The following is a 16,821-nucleotide window of genomic DNA, read 5'->3' as shown; positions in this document are numbered from 1 at the left end:
TTCACTTACCTTTGCTGATCTTCGTCGGAATGCACTCCCAGGACTCCCACTTCCACAAGAAATGTTTGTTTTGTTCGATTACGTCCATATTTATGTCCAAATACCTCCGTTTTGTTCGCACGTTTAGTTCACTATTCCAAAGGCACAATGTGCGAATGAAAAATCCAGAAGAAAAGTCAAGAGTTCCATTACAGTTTGTAGAAACATGTCAAACGATGTTTACAATCAATCCTTAGGGTCTTTTTATAATAAATCTTCAATAATATTCCAACCCGGATAATAGCGTATTCATTACAGAGGAAAACAAAGGAACGTGACCGCTCAGTAAACACCTGATCGGCCTCAGCCTAGTCCACTTGTTGAAACAGCTCTTATTCGACCCCCTTCCACAATAGAAGCCTCAAACAACGTTCTAAAGACTGTTGACATCTGCTGGAAGCCTTGGGAAGTGCAATCTGGCCCCATAGACACAGCATATTGGATAGGCAATCACTTAAATGAAACTACAAACCTCAGATTTCCCACTTCCTGGTTGGATTTGTCTCAGGTTTTCGCCTGCCGTATGAGTTCTGTTATACTCACAGACGTCATTCAAACCGTTTTAGAAACTTCACAGTGGTTTCTATCCAATACTACGAATAATATGCATATATTAGCATCTGGGACAGAGTAGCAGGCAGTCAACTCTGGGCACCTTATTCATCCAAGCTACTCAATACTGCCCCCCTGTCACCAAGAAGCTGACTTCTGGTGTAGAAACCAGACTATGGCACTCCTTATGTCTCTAGTATAAGTGATGATTAACAATATTTCAAGTTTATAAATCCAAAGCCATCAGTTTGGATGGGTAGAGGGGGACAGAGAGATCCCTCAACCCTCTCCATCTGGTGTGGAGTCTTAGGAGGAAGCTGCTTTCTCAAATGAATGGGAAAGACTGGCACCATCTGATTCCATCTGATCAGTGTGTGTGTGTGAGTTAATGTGCTACACTAACCCATGTGTTAATAATGTGATTCTGTCTAGGTGGTGAGGCCCTGGATGAGTGTGGGTTGAGGTACCTGTTAGCCATGCGTCTACACACCTGTCTCCTCACCTCTCTACCCCCACTGTACCGCATGCAGTTGCTGCACCAAGGTATGGTACACACACACTCCTGCTTCACAATCTGTCTTTCTGAGCTGTGATGGAGAGGGTCATAGAGAGTGTCTTATTGGTACATTATACTGAGATATTGCTCTAGTATTGGATATGTAGGATGACTTGCAGTGGATATGTTGTCTCTCTCTGGGCCCTGTTCCCTCCCAGGTCCAGATATGTTGTCTCTCTCTGGGCCCTGTTCCCTTCCAGGTCCAGATATGTTGTCTCTCTCTGAGCCCTGTTCCCTTCCAGGTCCAGATATGTTGTCTCTCTCTGGGCCCTGTTCCCTTCTAGGTCCAGATATGTTGTCTCTCTCTGAGCCCTGTTCCCTCCCAGGTCCAGATATGTTGTCTCTCTCTGGGCCCTGTTCCCTTCCAGGTCCAGATATGTTGTCTCTCTCTGGGCCCTGTTCCCTTCCAGGTCCAGATATGTTGTCTCTCTCTGGGCCCTGTTCCCTCCCAGGTCCAGATATGTTGTCTCTCTCTGGGCCCTGTTCCCTTCCAGGTCCAGATATGTTGTCTCTCTCTGGGCCCTGTTCCCTTCCAGGTCCAGATATGTTGTCTCTCTCTGGGCCCTGTTCCCTTCCAGGTCCAGATATGTTGTCTCTCTCTGAGCCCTGTTCCCTTCCAGGTCCAGATATGTTGTCTCTCTCTGGGCCCTGTTCCCTTCTAGGTCCAGATATGTTGTCTCTCTCTGAGCCCTGTTCCCTCCCAGGTCCAGATATGTTGTCTCTCTCTGGGCCCTGTTCCCTTCCAGGTCCAGATATGTTGTCTCTCTCTGGGCCCTGTTCCCTTCCAGGTCCAGATATGTTGTCTCTCTCTGGGCCCTGTTCCCTCCCAGGTCCAGATATGTTGTCTCTCTCTGGGCCCTGTTCCCTCCCAGGTCCAGATATGTTGTCTCTCTCTGGGCCCTGTTCCCTTCCAGGTCCAGATATGTTGTCTCTCTCTGGGCCCTGTTCCCTCCCAGGTCCAGATATGTTGTCTCTCTCTGGGCCCTGTTCCCTCCCAGGTCCAGATATGTTGTCTCTCTCTCGGCCCTGTTCCCTTCCAGGTCCAGATATGTTGTCTCTCTCTGGGCCCTGTTCCCTCCCAGGTCCAGATATGTTGTCTCTCTCTGGGCCCTGTTCCCTCCCAGGTCCAGATATGTTGTCTCTCTCTGGGCCCTGTTCCCTCCCAGGTCCAGATATGTTGTCTCTCTCTGAGCCCTGTTCCCTTCCAGGTCCAGATATGTTGTCTCTCTCTGGGCCCTGTTCCCTTCTAGGTCCAGATATGTTGTCTCTCTCTGAGCCCTGTTCCCTCCCAGGTCCAGATATGTTGTCTCTCTCTGGGCCCTGTTCCCTTCCAGGTCCAGATATGTTGTCTCTCTCTGGGCCCTGTTCCCTTCCAGGTCCAGATATGTTGTCTCTCTCTGGGCCCTGTTCCCTTCCAGGTCCAGATATGTTGTCTCTCTCTGGGCCCTGTTCCCTTCCAGGTCCAGATATGTTGTCTCTCTCTGAGCCCTGTTCCCTTCCAGGTCCAGATATGTTGTCTCTCTCTGGGCCCTGTTCCCTTCTAGGTCCAGATATGTTGTCTCTCTCTGAGCCCTGTTCCCTCCCAGGTCCAGATATGTTGTCTCTCTCTGGGCCCTGTTCCCTTCCAGGTCCAGATATGTTGTCTCTCTCTGGGCCCTGTTCCCTTCCAGGTCCAGATATGTTGTCTCTCTCTGGGCCCTGTTCCCTCCCAGGTCCAGATATGTTGTCTCTCTCTGGGCCCTGTTCCCTCCCAGGTCCAGATATGTTGTCTCTCTCTGGGCCCTGTTCCCTTCCAGGTCCAGATATGTTGTCTCTCTCTGGGCCCTGTTCCCTCCCAGGTCCAGATATGTTGTCTCTCTCTGGGCCCTGTTCCCTCCCAGGTCCAGATATGTTGTCTCTCTCTCGGCCCTGTTCCCTTCCAGGTCCAGATATGTTGTCTCTCTCTGGGCCCTGTTCCCTCCCAGGTCCAGATATGTTGTCTCTCTCTGGGCCCTGTTCCCTCCCAGGTCCAGATATGTTGTCTCTCTCTGGGCCCTGTTCCCTCCCAGGTCCAGATATGTTGTCTCTCTCTGGGCCCTGTTCCCTCCCAGGTCCAGATATGTTGTCTCTCTCTGGGCCCTGTTCCCTCCCAGGTCCAGATATGTTGTCTCTCTCTGGGCCCTGTTCCCTCCCAGGTCCAGATATGTTGTCTCTCTCTCTGGGCCCTGTTCCCTCCCAGGTCCAGATATGTTGTCTCTCTCTCTGGGCCCTGTTCCCTCCCTTTTTGTATGTTTTACTAAAGCACACAACAGTCAACAATCAAGCACTGAAGCAAAGCAACCTTTTCTCTCCTCTCTGAACACAGTCACCTGTCTCCCCCCAGGTCTGTCTACGTGTCACTTTGCGTGGGCGTTCCACTCGGAGGCTGAGGAGGAGATGTTGAATATGATCCCGGCCATGCAGAGAGGAGACCCTCAGTGGTCTGAGCTACGGGCTGTAGGGGTGGGCTGGTGGATACGCAACATCAACACACTACGCAGGATGGTGGAGAAGGTAGGGGATGATGTGGTGTGGCCTGAACTCCTATCATTGATTGATTGGTTGGTCTTCATGGTTTGATTGGTTGATCTGTGTGTAGGTGGGTAAAGCAGCGTTCCAGAGGAACAACGATCCTTTAGATGCAGCTCTGTTCTACCTGGCCATGAAGAAGAAGGCTGTTCTCTGGGGCCTGTTCAGGTAACACACCTGGAACACACCTGGACCTCTTGCCTGATCCCAGATCAGTTTGTTTTGTCTCACCTTTTTGTTTAGTTATTCACCTCTCCTGGACCTTTCTTTAAAATCCACATGTTATGTTTATCCATGTGTCAGAACTCTATAACATGAATCATGTACAGTAGGTAAATAATGTATATTATATTCTCCTCCTCCTCTCCTCTAGGTCTCAGCGTGATGAGAAGATGACGGTGTTCTTTAAGAATAACTTCAGTGAGGACCGCTGGCGTAAAGCAGCTCTGAAGAACGCTTTCTCTCTGCTGGGGAAACAGCGCTTTGAACAGGCTGCTGCCTTCTTCCTGCTGGCTGGCTCCCTGAAAGACGCCATCGAGGTCTGGGAAACACAGACACACACACACACACACACACACACACACACACACACACACACACACACACACACACACAGACACACAGACACACACACACAGGCACACACACACAGGCACACACACACAGACACACACACACAGACACACACAGACACACACACACACACACACACACACACACACACAGAGACACAGACACACACGCAGACACACAGACACACACACAGAGACACACAGACAGACAGACACACACACAGAGACACAGACACACACACAGACACACACACACACAGAGACAGACAGACAGACACACACACACACAGAGACACAGACACACACACACAGTCTGTTCCTAGTTTAGACCTACTTCAGCTGCACCTGTATTGTGTCTGTTGTTGTGACATTGTCCTCGCCATGGAAACCTGGCACAGACCAATGTTTATGGAAGTCAACTAGGAGGTGTGTCAATGACGTGAGACTCTACAGCTGTGTGTGTTAATGGTCTAGTCTAAACCTGAAAGATAAGGTTGTGAGGATGGTTAGCTACGTAAATGTTGGGGTTACTTTACCTTGGGCGGAGGGTGCAACAGCACAGTCTCAACATGCTGATAGCAGGACACTGCCTAGAGGGGGAATGGGTTCCTACTGTAAGTGTTTGGGGATAGTTTACCAGACAGTCGGTTCAAAAGGTCATCATTGAGGAGAACACTAGATCACACGTTCATCATTTTAGTCTGTCTTAGCCATGAGTCTTACTGTTTAGTCACTTTTAGCAAACAGTCTAAACCTTGAACCTTGATTTGCCGTTGAACAGCGTTTTTAGTCCAGTAAGAGACAGACCCTGAATACATCTATGGTTGTCAGGTTTCTTAGTAAGTCTATGTTACAAACCCTGCACATGTAGAACCTGCTTGATGTGTGGACAGTGCCTGGTGTGGCTTCACAGAACTCTACCCTACTCTTACTGTCCTCTCCTCTTACTGTCCTCTCCTCTAAGTGTCCTCTCCTCTAAGTGTCCTCTCCTCTAACTGTCCACTACTCTAACTGTCCTCTCCTCTTACTGTCCTCTCCTCTAACTGTCCTCTCCTCTTACTGTCCTCTCCTCTAACTGTCCTCTCCTCTAACTGTCCTCTCCTCTTACTGTCCTCTCCTCTTACTGTCCTCTCCTCTTACTGTCCTCTCCTCTTACTGTCCTCTCCTCTAACTGTCCTCTCCTCTAACTGTCCACTCCTCTTACTGTCCACTCCTCTTACTGTCCACTCCTCTTACTGTCCTCTCCTCTTACTGTCCTCTCTCCTCTAACTGTCCTCTCCTCTTACTGTCCTCTCCTCTAAGTGTCCTCTCCTCTAAGTGTCCTCTCCTCTAAGTGTCCTCTCCTCTAAGTGTCCTCTCCTCTAAGTGTCCTCTCCTCTAAGTGTCCTCTCCTCTAAGTGTCCTCTCCTCTAAGTGTCCTCTCCTCTTAGTGTCCTCTCCTCTTAGTGTCCTCTCCTCTTAGTGTCCTCTCCTCTTAGTGTCCTCTCCTCTTAGTGTCCTCTCCTCTTAGTGTCCTCTCCTCTTAGTGTCCTCTCCTCTTAGTGTCCTCTCCTCTTAGTGTCCTCTCCTCTTAGTGTCCTCTCCTCTTAGTGTCCTCTCCTCTTAGTGTCCTCTCCTCTTAGTGTCCTCTCCTCTGTGTCCTCTCCTCTGTGTCCTCTCCTCTAAGTGTCCTCTGTGTCCTCTCCTCTAAGTGTCCTCTCCTCTGTGTCCTCTCCTCTGTGTCCTCTCCTCTGTGTCCTCTCCTCTGTGTCCTCTCCTCTAAGTATCCTCTCCTCTAAGTGTCCTCTCCTCTAAGTGTCCTCTCCTCTAAGTGTCCTCTCCTCTAAGTGTCCTCTCCTCTTAGTGTCCTCTCCTCTTAGTGTCCTCTCCTCTTAGTGTCCTCTCCTCTTAGTGTCCTCTCCTCTTAGTGTCCTCTCCTCTTAGTGTCCTCTCCTCTTAGTGTCCTCTCCTCTTAGTGTCCTCTCCTCTTAGTGTCCTCTCCTCTTAGTGTCCTCTCCTCTTAGTGTCCTCTCCTCTTAGTGTCCTCTCCTCTTAGTGTCCTCTCCTCTTAGTGTCCTCTCCTCTGTGTCCTCTCCTCTGTGTCCTCTCCTCTAAGTGTCCTCTGTGTCCTCTCCTCTAAGTGTCCTCTCCTCTGTGTCCTCTCCTCTGTGTCCTCTCCTCTGTGTCCTCTCCTCTGTGTCCTCTCCTCTAAGTATCCTCTCCTCTGTGTCCTCTCCTCTAAGTATCCTCTCCTCTACTAGGCCTTTAAATTCCTAAAGGAACACAGGACAACTCTAACTGTCCACTACTCTAACTGTCACTTACTTACCTTACCTTTACGGTGGCTTGCGAAAGTGTTCACCCCTTGCTTTACAACCTGGAATTAAAATAGATTTTTGGGGGGGTTGTATCATTTGATTTACACAACATGCCAACCACTTTGAAGATGCAAAGTATTTTTTATTGTGAAACAAACGAGAAATAAGACAAAAAACTGAACTTGAGCGTGCATAACTATTCATCCCCCCCCCAAATCAATACTTGTAGACCCACCTTTTGCAGCAATTACAGCTGCAAGCCTCTTGGGACATGTCTTTGACTAGGCCATTCCAAGACATTTAAATGTTCCCCTTAAACCACTCGAGTGTTGCTTTAGCAGTATGCATAGGGCCAATGTCCTGCTGGAAGGTGAACCTCTGTCCCAGTCTCAAATCTCTGAAATACTGAAACAGGTTTCCCTCAAGAATTTCTATGTATTTAGCGCCATCCAGCATTCCTTCAATTCTGACCAGTTTCCCAGTCCCTGCCTATGAAGACCATCCCAACAGCATGATGCTGCCACCACCATGCTTCACTGTGGGGATGGTGTTCTCGGGGTGATGAGAGGTGTTTGTTTGTGCCAGACATAACATTTTCCTTGATAGCCAAAAAGCTCAATTTTAGTTTCATCTGACCAGAGTACCTTCTTCTTCCATATGTTTGGGGCGTCTCCCACATGCGTTTTGGCGAACACCAAACATGTTTGCTTATTTTTTTTTAAGCATGGGCTTTTTTCTGGCCTGGCCACTCTTCCGTAAAGCCCAGCTCTGTGGCGTGTACAGCTTAGTGGTCCTATGGACAGATACTCCAATCTCTGCAGTGGAGCTTTGCAGCTCCTTCAGGGTTATCTTTTGTCTCTTTATTGCCTCTCTGATTAATGCCCTCCTTGCCTGGTCTGTGAGTTTTGGTGGGCGGCCCTCTCTTGGCAGGTTTGTTGTGGTGCCATTTTCTTTAAATTGTTTAATAATGGATTTAATGATGCTCTGTGGGATGCTCAAAGTTTCAGATATTTTTTTATAACCCAACCCCGATCTGTACTTCTCCACAACTTTGTCCCTGACCTGTTTGGAGAGCTCCTTGGTCTTCATAGTGTTGCTTGCTTGGTGGTGCCCCTTGCTTAGTTGTATTGCAGACTCTGGGGCCTTTCTGAACAGGTGTGTAAAAATACATACTGAGATCATGTGACATATCATGTGACACTTAGATTGCACACAGGTGGCCTTTATTTAACTAATTATGTGACTTCTGAAGGTAATTGGTTGCACCAGATCTTATTTAGGGGCAAAGGGGGTGAATACATATGCACGCACCACTTTTCCCTTTTTAATTTTTTATACATTTTTGAAACAGCTCATTTTTTTTCATTTCACTTCACAAATTTGGACTATTTTGTATGTCCATTACATTAAAAATCCATTTAAGTCCATTTTGTAATGCAACAAAATAGGAAAAATGTCAAGGTGGTTAGCGCGTTGGACTAGTAACCAAAAGGTTGCAAGTTCAAATCCCCGAGTTGACAAGGTACAAATCTGTCGTTCTGCCCCTGAACAGGCAGTTAACCCACTGTTCCGAGGCCGTCATTGAAAATAAGAATTTGTTCTTAACTGACTTGCTTAGTAAAAAAAGGGGGGTGAATACTTTTGCAAGGCAATGTATATTCCTTATGGAACACAGGCCAACTTTAACTGTCCTCTACTCTAACTGTACTGTCCTCTACTCTAACTGTACTGTCCTCTACTCTAACTGTACTGTCCTCTACTCTAACTGTCCTCTACTCTAACTGTACTGTCCTCTACTCTAACTGTACTGTCCTCTACTCTAACTGTACTGTCCTCTACTCTAACTGTACTGTCCTCTACTCTAACTGTACTGTCCTCTACTCTAACTGTACTGTTCTCTACTCTAACTGTACTGTCCTCTACTCTAACTGTACTGTCCTCTACTCTAACTGTCCTCTACTCTAACTGTACTGTCCTCTTTCTCCTCTCCTGTAACTGTCCCTCTTCTCTAGGTGTGCTTGGAGAAGATGGAAGATATCCAGTTGGCCATGGTAGTAGCCAGGCTGTACGAGGCTGACTATGAGAGCAGTTCCACCTGCCAAGCCATCCTGTATGAGAAGGTTTTGGGCTGCCAGAGGGACGGGTCAGGGTACCACTGCACCAAACTACACCCGGACCCATTCCTACGCAGCATAGCCTTCTGGATCATGAAGGACTACACCAAGGCTCTGGACACACTGCTAGAGTGCATCCCCAAAGAGGATGATGAGAACCCAGGTGAGAAAGCATGGTGGTAGATCACACCCTCAGAGAGGACAGGGATGTTTCAGCTGAGTGCTGATGCTATATTCTAACTGGATTGATTTGCATTGACCTCTATCTACCTCTTACTTTCTCCCTATCCCTCCCCTCCCCCTTCTCTCCCTATCCCTCCCCTTCTCTCCCCCTCCCTCCCCTTCTCTCTCTCTCCCTTTTTCTCCTCTCTACCCCCCCCCCCCCCCCCCTCTCCCCCAGATGTGATGGTGAAGTCGTGTAACCCAGTGGTATTTAGTTTCTATAACTACCTGAGGACACACCCCCTGATCATCCGCCGTCACTATGCGTCCCCTGAGGGTGCTGTGACATCATCACTAGGCCTCACCTCGGAGAAGAGCAGCGTCGACGAGATCAACCTCATCGAACGCAAACTCTTCTTCACCACCGCCAACGCACACTTCAAGGTCTTTGATTTGTTTTAATCAATCATTTAATAACACAATTCAACCACACATGGATACAATGCATTTAGAAGCATCGAAGATAACACAAAGTTGACAACTTAAAAAACGATATTGTATTATACCTGTACAGTCGTGGCCAAAGGTTTTGAGAATGACACAAATATAAATTTTCACAAAGTCTGCTGCCTCAGTTTGTATGATGTTAATTTGCATATACTCCAGAATGTTATGAAGAGTGATCAGAGGAATTGCAATTAATTGCAAAGTCCCTCTTTGCCATGCAAATGAACTGAATCTCCAAAAAACATTTCCACTGCATTTCAGCCCTGCCACAAAAGGACCAGCTGACATGTCAGTGATTCTCTCGTTAACACAGGTGTGAGTGTTGACGAGGACTCTGTCATGCAGATTTGAGCTTGAATAACAGACTGGAAGCTTCAAAAGGAGGGTGGTGCTAGGAATTATTGTTCTTCCTCTGTCAACCATGGTTACCTGCAAGGAAACATGTGCCGTCATCATTGCTTTATGCAAAAACGGGCTTCACAGGCAAGGATATTGCTGCCAGTAAGATTGCACCTAAATCAACCATTTATCGGATCATCAAGAACTTCAAGGAGAGCGTTTCAATTGCTGTGAAGAAGGATGTCCAAGAATGTCCAGCAAGCGACAGGACCGTCTCTTAAAGTTGATTCAGTTGCGGGATCGGGGCACCGCCAGTACAGAGCTTGCTCAGGAATGGCAGCAGGCAGGTGTGAGTGCATCTGCACGCACAGTGAGGCGAAGACTTTTGGAGGATGTTCTGGTGTCAAGAAGGGCAGCAAAGAAGCCACTTCTCACCAGGAAAAACATCTGGGACAGACTGATATTCTGCAAAAGGTACAGGGATTGGACTGCTGAGGACTGGGGTAAAGTCATTTTCTTTGATGAATCCCCTTTCCGATTGTTTGGGGCATCCGGAAAAAAGCTTGTCCGGAGAAGACAAGGAGAGTGCTACCATCAGTCCTGTGTCATGCCAACAGTAAAGTATCCTGAGCCCATTCATGTGTGGGGTTGCTTCTCAGCCAAGGGAGTGGGCTCACTCACAATTTTGCCTAAGAACACAGCCATGAATAAAGAATGGTACCAACACATCCTCCGAGAGCAACTTCTCCCAACCATCCAGGAACAGTTTGGTGACGAACAATGCCTTTTCCAGCATGATGGAGCACCTTGCCATAAGCTAAAGTGACAACTAATTGTCTCAGGGAATAAAACATCGATATTTTGGGTCCATGGCCAGGAAACTCCCCAGACCTTAATCCCATTGAGAACTTGTGGTCAATCCTCAAGAGGTGGGTGGACAAACAAAAACACACAAATTCTGGCAAACTCCAAGCATTGATTATGCAAGAATGGGCTGCCATCAGTCAGGATGTGGCCCAGAAGTTAATTGACAGCATGCCAGGGCAGATTGCAGAGGTCTTGAAAGAGAAGGGTCAACACTGCAAATATTGACTCTTTGCATCAACTTCATGTAATTGTCAATAAAAGCCTTTGACACTTATGAAATGCTCTTAATTATACTTCAGTATTCCATAGTAACTGACTAAAATATCTGAAGACACTGAAGCAGCAAACTTTGGGAAAGTTAATATTTGTATCATTCTCAAAACCTTTGGCCACGGCTGTAGTATAGCACTTATTATAAGGTGTAATGTGGCACGGCATTAAAAACTATAGTCATTGTATACTAACAGTATTTTAAGATAAGTATCATTTTTCTCACCTTTTATAAATAAAGGATAAGTTAATTCATCTGAAAGTAATGTTACTAATAAAGAGATATATTGGGGGTAAGGCCCTGCTATAGACTAGTGTCCTGCCCAGGGGGTGTTACAGTACATCAAACTGCCTCACCATACAGAAACAGGAGATAGACTAGTGTCCTGTCCAGGGGGTTTTACAGTACATCAAACTGCCTCACCCTACAGAAACAGGAGATAGACTAGTGTCCTGTCCAGGGGGTGTTACAGTACATCAAACTGCCTCACCCTACAGAAACAGGAGATAGACTAGTGTCCTGTCCAGGGGGTTTTACAGTACATCAAGCTGCCTCACCATACAGAAACAGGAGATAGACTAGTGTCCTGTCCAGGGGGTGTTACAGTACATCAAACTGCCTCACCATACAGAAACAGGAGATAGACTAGTGTCCTGTCCAGGGGGTGTTACAGTACATCAAACTGCCTCACCCTACAGAAACAGGAGATAGACTAGTGTCCTGTCCAGGGGGTGTACTGGTACATCAAACTGCCTCACCCTACAGAAACAGGAGATAGACTAGTGTCCTGTCCAGGGGGTTTTACAGTATATCAAGCTGCCTCACCCTACAGAAACAGGAGATAGACTAGTGTCCTGTCCAGGGGGTGTTACAGTACATCAAACTGCCTCACCATACAGAAACAGGAGATAGACTAGTGTCCTGTCCAGGGGGTGTTACAGTACATCAAACTGCCTCACCCTACAGAAACAGGAGATAGACTAGTGTCCTGTCCAGGGGGTGTACTGGTACATCAAACTGCCTCACCCTACAGAAACAGGAGATAGACTAGTGTCCTGTCCAGGGGGCGTTACAGTACATCAAGCTGCCTCACCATACAGAAACAGGAGATAGACTAGTGTCCTGTCCAGGGGGTTTTACAGTACATCAAGCTGCCTCACCCTACAGAAACAGGAGATAGACTAGTGTCCTGTCCAGGGGGTTTTACAGTACATCAAGCTGCCTCACCATACAGAAACAGGAGGCGTCTGCCATATGAGCGGTTTTGACTCGTGGAAGCTACTTACTAATGTTACTAATAGAGTTATTCTGTTTTGTAATAAAGGTGGGCTGTCCAGTGCTTGCCCTGGAGGTGCTCTCTAAGATCCCCAAGGTGACCAAGAAGTCAGTCTCCTCGTCCCCCCTAAGTAAAGGCTCTTCCATGGCCAACGTCAGCTCTAGCCTGACCCTGGAGAATGGGAACCAGGGGGCCCTGGACTGGGCCTCTCCTGCCCCAGTTAAGGCCAATCCTGCCTGGGGTACAGAGGAGAGCTCAGCCACACTGGACTGGAGCCAGCCTCTGGTCAAAGTGGAGGACGATGGACTCCAGCTGGACTGGGGAGATGATAAGAACGATGAAGATGATACTGATGGTGGTCTGACAATGAAGAAGACTGATGTGGAGACCAAAGCTGACGAGGGGTCTGGGGGGGTGAGACCACCTGGGCTGCAGAGAGAGGACTCTCAGGTAGGGCTGGCGACTGATTACTTTAAAAGAAAAGCGAGTTGATACATAAGCTCTGTGATGGTGGATAATGTCGTGTTGGGAGTTCCTTGTCTGTTAACGTATCATCCAAAAAGATCAGTTCATTTTTTAACACCATAAAGAATTTTCTTGTTTATTGAAAATATCATATGTATCAGTCTAATTAAAAATAGGATTTATTCTGTAAGAATATTATATAGGTATGACACTGTTAATATAGAGTTATTATGACAGTTAAGTGCTACATATTTCCAGAACCATCTCTGCTCTCAGGGTGAGTCTGAGGTGGACGTGATCGCAGAGCAGCTGAAGTTCAGAGCGTGTCTGAAGATACTGATGACAGAGCTCAGGACGTTAGCTACGGGCTATGAGGTGGACGGAGGGAAGCTGCGCTTTCAGCTTTACAGCTGGTTAGAGAAGGAGATAGGGGCCATGCACCGCATCTGCAACTACAAGGTACACACACACCATCTGCCACTACAAGGTACACACACACACCATCTGCCACTACAAGATACACACACACACACCATCTGCCACTACAAGGTACACACACACACAGCATCTGCCACTACAAGGTACACACACACACACCATCTGCCACTACAAGGTACACACACACACCATCTGCCACTACAAGGCACACACACACACACACACCATCTGCCACTACAAGGTACACACACACACAAACCATCTGCCACTACAAGGTACACACGCACCATCTGCCACAACAAGGTACACACACACCATCTGCCACTACAAGGCACACACACATCATATGCCACTACAAGGTACACACACACCATCTGCCACTACAAGGTACACACACACCATCTGCCACTACAAGGCACACACACATCATATGCCACTACAAGGTACACACACACCATCTGCCACTGCAAGGTACACACACACCATCTGCCACTACAAGGTACACACACAGCCATCTGCCACTACAAGGTACACACACACACACACACCATCTGCAACTACAAGGTACACACACACCATCTGCCACTACAAGGTACACACACTCACCACTACAAGGTACACACACACACACCATCTGCCACCACAAGGTACACACACACACCATATGCAACTACAAGGTACACACACACACCATCTGCCACTACAAGGTACACACACACACACACCATCTGCCACTACAAGGTACACACACACACACACACCATCTGCCACTACAAGGTACACACACACACCATCTGCCACTACAAGGCACACACACACACACACACCGTCTGCCACTACAAGGTACACACACACACAAACCATCTGCCACTACAAGGTACACACGCACCATCTGCCACAACAAGGTACACACACACCATCTGCCACTACAAGGCACACACACATCATATGCCACTACAAGGTACACACACACCATCTGTCACTGCAAGGTACACACACACCATCTGCCACTACAAGGTACACACACAGCCATCTGCCACTACAAGGTACACACACACCATCTGCAACTACAAGGTACACACACACCATCTGCCACTACAAGGTACACACACACCATCTGCCACTACAAGGTACACACACTCACCACTACAAGGTACACACACACACACCATCTGTCACCACAAGGTACACACACACACCATATGCAACTACAAGGTACACACACACACACCATCTGCCACTACAAGGTACACACACACACACCATCTGCCACTACAAGGTACACACACACACACCATCTGCCACTACAAGGTACACACACACACACCATCTGCCACTACAAGGTACACACACACACCATCTGCCACTACAAGGCACACACACACACACACACACCATCTGCCACTACAAGGTACACACACACACCATCTGCCACTACAAGGTACACACGCACCATCTGCCACAACAAGGTACACACACCATCTGCCACTACAAGGCACACACACATCATATGCCACTACAAGGTACACACACACCATCTGCCACTACAAGGTACACACACACCATCTGCCACTACAAGGCACACACACACCATCTGCTACTACAAGGTACACACACAGCCATCTGCCGCTACAAGGTACACACACTCACCATCTGCCACTACAAGGTACACACACTCACCATCTGCCACTACAAGGCGCACACACACCATCTGCCACTACAAGGTACACACACACACACCATCTGCCACAACAAGGTACACACATACACCATCTGCCACTAGAAGGTACACACTCACACCATCTACCACTACAAGGTACACACACACATCATATGCAACTACAAGGTACACACACCATCTTCCACCACAAGGTACACACACACACCATCTGCCACTACAAGGTACACACACACAAACCATCTGCCACTACAAGGTACACACGCACCATCTGCCACAACAAGGTCACACACACACCATCTGCCACCACAAGGCACACACACATCATTTGCCACTACAAGGTACACACGCACCATCTGCCACAACAAGGTACACACACACCATCTGCCACTACAAGGCACACACACACACCATCTGCCACTACAAGGCACACACACATCACATGCCACTACAAGGTACACACACACCATCTGCCACTACAAGGTACACACACACACCATCTGCCACTACAAGGTACACACGCAGCCATCTGCCACTACAAGGTACACACGCACACCATCTGCAACTACAAGGTACACACACACCATCTGCCACTACAAGGTACACACACACCATCTGCCACTACAAGGTACACACACTCACCATCTGCCACTACAAGGCACACACACACCATCTGCCACTACAAGGTACACACACACACCATCTGCCACTACAAGGTACACACACACACACCATCTGCCACAACAAGGTACACACATACACCATCTGCCACTAGAAGGTACACACTCACACCATCTACCACCACAAGGTACACACACACCATCTGCCACTACGAGGTACACACACACACCATCTGCCACTATGAGGCACACACATACACCATCTGCCACTACAATGTACACACACACCATCTGCCACTACAAGGCACACACACACACACCATCTGCCACTACGAGGTACACACACACACCATCTGCCACTATGAGGCACACACATACACCATCTGCCACTACAAGGTACACACACACCATCTGCCACTACAAGGCACACACACACACACCATCTGCCACTACAAGGCACACACACACCATCTGCCACTACAAGGCACACACACACACACCATCTGCCACTACAAGGCACGCACACACAAACCATCTGCCACTACAAGGTACACACACACCATCTGCCACAACAAGGTACACACACGCCATCTGCCACTACAAGGTACACACACACCATCTGCTACTACAAGGTATACACACACCATCTGCCACTACAAGGCACACACACACACACCATCTGCCACTACAAGGCACACACACACACCATCTGCCACTACAAGGTACGCACACACACCATCTGCCACTACAAGGCACACACACACACACCATCTGCCACTACAAGGCACACACACACACCATCTGCCACTACAAGGCACACACACACACACCATCTGCCACTACAAGGCACACACACACACCATCTGCCACTACAAGGTACGCACACACACCATCTGCCACTTCAAGGCACACACACACCGTCTGCCACTACAAGGCACACACACACACCATCTGCCACTACAAGGTACACACACACACCATCCGCCACCACAAGGCACACACACACACACCATCTGCCACTACAAGGTACACACACAAACCATCTGCCACTACAAGGTACACACATACACCATCTGCCACTACAAGGTACACACACATACACCATCTGCTACTACAAGGTACACACACCATCTGCTACTACAAGGTACACACCATCTGCCACTACAAGGTACACACACACCATCTGCCACTACAAGGCACACACACACACCATCTGCCACTACAAGGCACACACACACACACACCATCTGCCACTACAAGGCACACACACACACACCATCTGCCACTACAAGGTACACACACACAAACCATCTGCCACTACAAGGTACACACACACCATCTGCCACAACACGGTACACACATACACCATCTGCCACTACAAGGTACACACACCATCTGCTACTACAAGGTACACACACCATCTGCCACTACAGGGTTCACACACACACCATCTGCCACTACAAGGTACACGCACACACCATCTGCCACCACAAGGTACACACACACACCATCTGTCTCTAC

The 16,821-nt window shown here is 48.2% G+C and overlaps 1 protein-coding gene across 10 annotated transcripts in view; it reads left to right on the top strand.

Moving 5' to 3' along the window:
• Positions 1 to 16,821, top strand: part of LOC109877903 (dmX-like protein 2) — a 104,190-nt gene that overhangs the window by 48,746 nt on the left and 38,623 nt on the right. For 6 of the 10 annotated variants that reach the window (XM_031812345.1, XM_031812351.1, XM_031812349.1 and 3 more), the window contains exons 27-34: positions 1,024 to 1,134; positions 3,510 to 3,679; positions 3,765 to 3,862; positions 4,068 to 4,233; positions 8,576 to 8,840; positions 9,078 to 9,283; positions 12,148 to 12,549; positions 12,823 to 13,023. In XM_031812345.1, coding sequence (XP_031668205.1) covers positions 1,024 to 1,134; positions 3,510 to 3,679; positions 3,765 to 3,862; positions 4,068 to 4,233; positions 8,576 to 8,840; positions 9,078 to 9,283; positions 12,148 to 12,549; positions 12,823 to 13,023 — 1,619 coding nt within the window. The remainder of the gene's footprint in view (positions 1 to 1,023; positions 1,135 to 3,509; positions 3,680 to 3,764; positions 3,863 to 4,067; positions 4,234 to 8,575; positions 8,841 to 9,077; positions 9,284 to 12,147; positions 12,550 to 12,822; positions 13,024 to 16,821) is intronic. The other 4 variants (XM_031812350.1, XM_031812347.1, XM_031812353.1 and 1 more) reach the window with 1 other exon arrangement.

The sequence above is a fragment of the Oncorhynchus kisutch genome, unplaced genomic scaffold, assembly GCF_002021735.2.
Source record: "Oncorhynchus kisutch isolate 150728-3 unplaced genomic scaffold, Okis_V2 Okis03b-Okis08b_hom, whole genome shotgun sequence".
NCBI classification, from domain to species: Eukaryota; Metazoa; Chordata; class Actinopteri; order Salmoniformes; family Salmonidae; genus Oncorhynchus; species Oncorhynchus kisutch.
This window is presented reverse-complemented; position numbering and strand designations above follow the sequence as displayed.